Here is a 7,463-nt window from a genome sequence, read left to right on the forward strand (position 1 = left end):
ACAATAGAGGAACTGATCAACTTTAAAAAATAAACTATTCCCTCCCCTCATATCCTTATCCAGCCTGCTTATGCACCGTTCGAAAGCTTTTGCCATCCCATTAACTCGGAAAACTAATTGTAAATACAATTTTTTTTTAAAAAAAATCAGTATCTGCCTAGAGGAGAATGGCTGCTTAAAAGACATCGAGTAGAGTAGGAATATATCGAGATAACCTTTAAAAAGTATATGCAAATGAAGACAAACGTGCTGAAAGAGTTGCACCAGCCCAAAGGCACTCAGGCTTCAAACGAAGTTGGCAAGCCAGAAAAACCAGACCATTCATCTCGTGACGTCATAAAACAGTGGGAGGAAAAAACTAGGAACCTTCTCATTTTTTGCCAATTTGCAAAGTTCAAGAACTCTGTGTACATTTCCTAGATTCCTAGACTCCCCCCACCCACCCACCCCGATAAAATACTGGTTCTTTAGGACAAGTAATATGATTTTCGAAAGTGACAGAAAAGAAAAAAAAAGAAAAAGGAAGGCAAGTTGTCTGTAAATCATTCCTGGATGAGAAGAATGTCTGTTCACCCGGGGTCGAGTGGATCTGGGAGAGGGAAACGGGAAAGAGGGGCAGATTTAGTTGATCTGACGGCAGGCTTCAAAGGTCCATTTGGTGGCTCCACCGTAAATATCAATGTTAGTCTCAGACCAGGCTATGACACTACCAGGCAGGGCTTTGGTGCTGCAAGTAGCCAAGTTGTAGACCTCCCCTGGGGTGAGCTTTCGGTCCCAGATGTTGAAGTGGGCCAGTTCTCCCACAAATGCCTGGGTGGCATCAAATCCACCACCAAGTGTATCCTTGAATGGGAAAAAAAATGAAGATCAAAGGTTTGAAAAGGTCATTCTCTGCAAATAGGTACAGCATCATGTACACAGGGTGCTTTTTCCTTCTCCAGAGAATGAACGCAGCATCGACCATCTTAAAACCTGTTATAATAAACACTTGAAATGAGCCAGAAAGCTTTTCAGGGAGCGAGGAAAGGTCAGCTAGAATAGACTGCATTAAAGAAGCTCAATGGGAAATTGAATAAAGACAAGAATATTCAGTCACTGAAGTGCATTTTCTGTAGAACATATTTTTCAAAAATAGAAGCTTCGGTTACACGTTCTAATACTGCTGGTGTGCCCCAAAGAGTTAAGGTAGAAAATGTTCATAAGAAAATCCATCCAGTTCCTATTTGCTTAATAATCAGCTACAAGAATTGCTTTTTAATGCCCAGATTTTTAAATAGCTACATATTGAATTGTTGTTCTTTCACCCTACCTCTAACTGGCTATATTTATGTTTCTTCATTCTGCTATGTAATAATGCGTACCAATATTTTTAAACCGATTCTGAAAACTTTTAAACTTTTCAATGAAATAGTTACCGTGTCCTTCTATCTCTGACTACTGAGTTTCCCTCAGGTGGATGAATGGTTTTGTTAGGGAGAATTTATCCATGTTATTTGGGTAGTAAACGGTAAGGAAAACAACAGCCTGCTTTTATGAAGTGGGAGGGGAAGAATCTGAGATGACTTGGGATTGGTAATTACATGGAAATATTCAGGTCAGCCTGAATCTATGATCTGATGAACAGAACTCCCCAAACGTAGTACTGTCATAAAGCAGAAGTGACACATTGACATTTCTGTGTAAACCCCTCTTTCCTTATCTAATACCTTCAAAATATATTGGAACTGCAACGCACAGGTAGCTGAGAAATGGATGATTACAACTGAACATATCCCAAAAGTAAAGACTGGTACAGATTACTGGTTAATAGTTTTGGTGCCTAAGTCTTATTGCAGAAGAATCTCTTGGAAACGTTATTTGTGCAGGGGGGGGGGGAAACTATGCTAATGTATTGTAGAGTATGCAGTTGTGTGTAGAGATGTGTACATAGAGCTTAAATAGGTGGCACAAAAAAGAAACAGATTAATTTTCTTCAACTCCCATGCATTCTGGATTTCTCCCCATTTAAGCATTTTTCCTACCGTCCCACCCATCCACCAACCTTAATTTCCCTTCTGCTATTATTTTGAACAAGGTAAATTCTACCATCTTTTCTATTGGGGAACAAAGCTTAGAAATTCCAACACAAGACTGGGAAATCTATTCATACCTAACCAATTAAAAGTTGAAACTCATGGGAACGTAGCTGCAGGAAACATTATAATGTATGAACAAAGCATGCTTTGGCTGTTAAGGTATTTTGATATGATCAGGTGATGTTAGCCCCAGGAGCCTGTGACAAGGATGATCAGACCTAAAACAGAAGGGCATAAAACCCTCAGTGCTTGCTGATTTCAGTACGCACACACATACACAATCTGGAATTGAAGGGGATCTTGTATCAGCTTGGAACAATTCAGAAGGGCAAATCCAGAAGTTACTAAATGCAATTAAGACCTGAAGTGGAAGTTTTCTTCATTTTTAATGCTTAGCACCTTTTACACTAGTCTTTATATGAAATGACAGCAAATTACTGCAAGGATGAGCAGATCATTATTTACTGTAGATCACTGGGTGATCTGCAGTAGATGGGCATGGATTTTTTTTTAACAGCAGTAACTATAACCTTCCCTCCACCAAAGCGTATTGCAGAAATGAAAAAAATAAGGAGGATGATTAGGAGGGATTGCCAGGAGACTTTTTGTATGTATATTAGAAAATTATGAATGGCATTCAGTTCTGGCATTCAAAACAATTTTTGGATTTCACATTCTTTAATTATGTGTGTTACACATGGCCTCACTTGGTGGATCTCAAGATTTTAGCTCTAAAAGTCCACAAGTCCGACTTCTGCTTATCCTTGCTGCACAGAATAGCCATTTGCTGTGATCACTACACAACCTTACCTGTTCCTGCCCCAACACTAGGACCCCTTGGGGCTTGATCGGGTGATAAGGGGCCAGGTTTTCCCCATTGCCTCGCTGGGTGCCATCCTGATAAGCTTCCCAGACACCATCCCGAGTTGTCCATGCAATGCAGATATGGTGCCATTTCCCATCATTAATGACAAAAGGAAGCTTTGCTACCTGAGGAAAGAAAATTGAAAGAATTGCTGCAGATATGCATTTCCCCCTTTATATTGTGCACTGTATTGGAGATCTGGCTGCTGACCCCTTCTAAGTCTGTTGTATTTACTAAGATGGGAATTTTGCCAAATCTCCATAGTAGCCATGGGACATTTTGAGCTCCATTTACATTATCTGAAGGATAACAAAAGTTTGCAATCTAAAGCAAAATGCACTTATCTGGGATCGATCCTATTGAACTTAATAAGGTTCACTTCTGAGTAACCATGAACAGAATTGCATCGTAAGTACAGTCTATGAGAATGCTTGTTTTATGTTCAAGGACACAGTATTAGATTTGCAGGTTTAAATGCCATGACAATAAGGAAACAGGTCTGAAAACACTGCATTGTATTTCCACAGTTCTGGAAATTTGAGAAAATGAGAGTTGACTTCTTCAGTATTTAAAACAGAAGTCATTTGTTAAGCCTCAGAAGAATGTGTTGATTGAATTGGAATATATCTTGATCAATTTGGGGAGGCACAGCGTAATTGAAAGGATGAAACAAACAAGCTGGTCATATTTATGAAAATATGCAAGTTTTCACTAAAGTTAGAAGTTCTCCTTTTTTTCCTTTAAAAACTACATTGTGCATAATAGCCCTTTCTGAAATGTTGGTCAAATCAAATGGTTTAATTCAGAACCATTTTAAAAAATAGATTTATTTTACTTGCCCAAGAGAATACATTGAAACTTGAAGTTTTTTTTAACCTTATCTTGTCTTCTTACATTAAAAACAGAACTGTGTTTTAATACCAGTACTTATGGCATTATTTATCACCAAAGATTTGCAAACACATTCCTCATATGCAAATGATATTTGGAGGACAAGTGTAAAGCTTTCATTGTTTATCTACATGTTTAATGAGTAATTTGCCTCCTTTAGTTTTTCATTTATTAATACATGGATATTTCTTCACTGAAAGAATGACACTTACCTTGTCATTGATAAGGATCTCCATAGGATTATTACCCCATTCAATAAGTACCAACTCATTGGCTTGTCCAGGTACTGCATAAGAGAAGGGTGTACCTACACCTGGAGAGGCATTTGATTTTATCCACATACAAATTGTAAATGCATACATCTCTGGCAAGCTTTTCTTCACTTTTGCGTACATGTAATTGGTTCTCAAAGGGAAGGTCAGCTGAAATTTATCCATTGGCCTATTATCTTTCTGACCTGGAGGGAGATAAGAAAGGGAGTTTGCTCTGTGGTCACATAGTTACTAAGGCTGTGATGCTAACTCATTTATCAGGAAGCAAGTTTAATGAGACTAATTTCTGAGTAGACATGTGAAGTATTATGGATAGTTCTACTGAGGCAGTGTCAAAGATATGGACTGAAGCTTTGTAGGAATGTCTTCTCAGCATCAAGGCTAGCACACAGACCTGAACAGTTTATCTTAGAATTTATTTCCTCTCTTCATCCCTCTTTCTTTCTTTCTTTCTTTCTTTCTTTCTTTCTTTCTTTCTTTCTTTCTTTCTTTCTTTCTTTCTCTTTCCATTATATAATGAGCCTTAAGATGGCAGTATTCAAATCCCTCCAACACATTTCAACACACTAATCCTAATCACATGGACAGCACTTAGAAAAAAGGCTCTTTACCTCATTTCTCTCTTTTTACTCTTAATATCTTCTTTTATCTCTATCTCTATATATACACACACAGTAAGAGCAAGGAATGTAAACAGATGCAGTGATTTTACTGGAGTCTGAAGGAAAAAAAAGTGCTATTACTTGTTCTAGGTCACTTAGAGGATAAAACTCAATCTACATAAAGCAGTTATATTAAGACACTTCACTAATGAATAGTATTTTTTCCAACGTGGACCAATATTAATTTAGAAAAATTATATAGAACCTATTTATTGTCCTTCCCAGTTGCATAAACTCACAGTTCATCCCAGAATAGTAACTGCTGCTACTAAGGAATGTGGGGTGTGTGTGTGTGTGTGTGTGTTAGGAAGGAAATGGAGAAGCCACTCTCCTCCAAGAGGGTCACTATTCAGAATTAGCCCTACCTATTTCAATCCAGGCTGCTTTACCTTTCTCTAAGTCACTGATCCTTTGGTGAAGAGAAGTTAAGGTGCTTTCTATTTTCCCTCTTTCTTCAGACTCATTCCTGGAGTTGTACTTTCCTTCTTCCAGGCTGTTAATTCGAGAGAGCACTTGCTTTTCCAAATCATCAATGTTGTTCTGGAGTATATCCTTCAGGGAATTGGTTTGGCTGGAAGAATTCATCCTGCTGAATTGCTGTGCAAGGTTGGGGGAGAAGCAGAGAGAGTAAGTGGATTGGGGAAAACCAAATTAACACCGTAGCATTATTTCCCAGAGACTCGTTCTAAGACTCACTACTCTGACACAGCTAAACTCATTCAGAGCTTACCGAGTGAAAGAGCGGTGCTGTATTAAAAAGAGGCACGTCAATCTGTTAAAGAATTGGGTGATGGAGAATATTTTGAATGGGATGGTGAATGTTTTGCCTCCGATACAGGCTACTGCTAAGCTTGTAAGCCACCCTGAGTCTTCGGAGAAGGGCGGGATATAAATGGAATTAAAATAAAAACAAATAAAAATAAAAAAGCTGCACCATTAAAACAAGGTGGAAATCAGCAAAGACTGGACAACTCACAGCAAATTCTCTGGAGTGTCTGCTTGCCTAGATTTAAGAAATAAAAGAAAGGAGAAAGTTGTACCTCCAAGTTTTCTAGCCTTGTTTTGAGCGACTGCAAAGTTTGCCCAAGTTGGCTCAGTGTTTCAGCAGCTGGAGTCCGGGAGAGATCTCCCATCGTGTTTTTGGAAGAGCCGGCCTGCTTTCTGCTGGAGCCCCCACCCGTTCTAGATTCGCCGGGGCCTGCTTCTACAGTGCTTTGGCTCTCACACCTGCCCAGTTTCGTGGTCAGTTCCCTAATGGTTTCTTTCTGGTTCATAATGGTCTCTTTCTGCTGGAGCACCGTTTCCCGGAGCTGTAGCACTGTGGTCTTCATGTCTTCGGTGCTACCGCTGCTCTGCATAGAAGAGGTGCACATGTCCATATCCACCGGCACCGAGGTGCAGATAAACCGAGTCTGTCCAAAATTCTGGGCGCATCCTTTTAAGTAAAAAAGGGAAACCAACACGAAGCTGCAGCGGACCGCGGCAAACATGACCGGAGCAGAGATCCCAAACAACGCGGAGCTCCGGGCAAAAAACAAAAATGGCAAAAGGAGTTTCAGCACCATGGAACTATCCACCGAACTGCTGAGCCGATTGCGGTACGCGGGCTCCTTTTATAGAGGGCGGGAGGGGCTACAACGCCACTGACGTCATAATAGGGTGGAATCCCTGTTTAATTGCACGGGGGCCATCGAGTTTCCTGCTTCAGGAGGTCTGAGTCAAAATAGAGGGACACTGAGTAGGTCTGGTGATCGCACGTACTTGCTGCTTTCCTTCTGGCGATAAATGGAACGGCGCGCAGGGACAACCTGAGGGGGGGGGGGAGGAGGGGACGCGGCCTGCGCACGCAGGAAAGAACCGGCGCCCGGTCGGATGCGTAAGGCGTGCGCCTGTGCGGCAGGGCAGGTTCTCTTCGGACGGTGGGAAATTGCTGTCGAGGGGTCTTTAAGCACAGAAGCAGATCTGCGGTGGGCTCCCGGAAATCTCTCCAACAATTCTAAGAAAGTGGCCGCTTGGAAGTTCCTCGGGCAAAATGTAGCGGCTGTCAGGAATTGGAGGGCTATGTTGTGAGTGCAGGAGACAGGTGCGCCGGGTATCCGCCTACATGCAACTTTCCCGTGTGAAATTGCAATAATTGCTGTCTAACGCGTGCTTGTGTTCAAGAAGGGAATGCCTAGTGTGTGCCTAGCATCAGGACAGCCTCGTTTTAAACATAATTTGGGACTGCAGGACCCCCGGAGTCCAGGACCCCCGTAGGACCCTCTAAAGATACAGGGGGCCGCTCGTTTATAGTGTGCATCTCAGTCGAACAGAAAACCTGTGTCTTTCGGGGGTCTGCGGAGCGTAACTTTTCTCTCTGTGTACCACTTAAGCCGAGCTGCTACCGTAGCTTCAGGCTTGCTACTGTACTGCGTTTGACAAGAGGACGCCAGATTTGAACGAGTCAGTTCTAGGAGGGCAAACGAAAAACGTGAAGACGACCTAAAATAGTATGTAAGAGCGAGATAATGAGAGCGAGAGCCCGAGGTTTGGGCAAACTAGCAAAGAGGAGCGAAGCTTTACTAACCCGAAATCTCCCTCTGCTTCTTCACCTGCCCGGAGAGAGAGAGAGAGAGAGAGAGAGAGAGAGAGACAGAGGGACAGAGAGAGAGAGAGGGAGGGAGGGAGGGAGGGAGGGAGGGAGAGAGAGAGAGAGAGA

At 41.8% G+C, this 7,463-nt stretch overlaps 1 protein-coding gene across 1 annotated transcript; it reads right to left on the reverse strand.

Annotated features, from left to right (window-relative positions):
* Window positions 1–202: 202 nt before the first annotated feature.
* On the reverse strand, window positions 203–6,330 carry NPTX1 (neuronal pentraxin 1; the record flags this gene model as incomplete). Its single annotated transcript, XM_083353404.1, has 5 exons — window positions 203–843; window positions 2,886–3,065; window positions 4,044–4,288; window positions 5,155–5,362; window positions 5,806–6,330. 5 exons carry the CDS (start codon window positions 6,328–6,330, stop codon window positions 622–624), a joined length of 1,380 nt encoding a protein of 459 aa, XP_083209530.1. The 3' UTR covers window positions 203–621.
* Window positions 6,331–7,463: the final 1,133 nt, after the last annotated feature.

The sequence above is a fragment of the Vipera ursinii genome, assembly GCF_947247035.1.
Source record: "Vipera ursinii genome assembly, chromosome: 2".
NCBI classification, from domain to species: Eukaryota; Metazoa; Chordata; class Lepidosauria; order Squamata; family Viperidae; genus Vipera; species Vipera ursinii.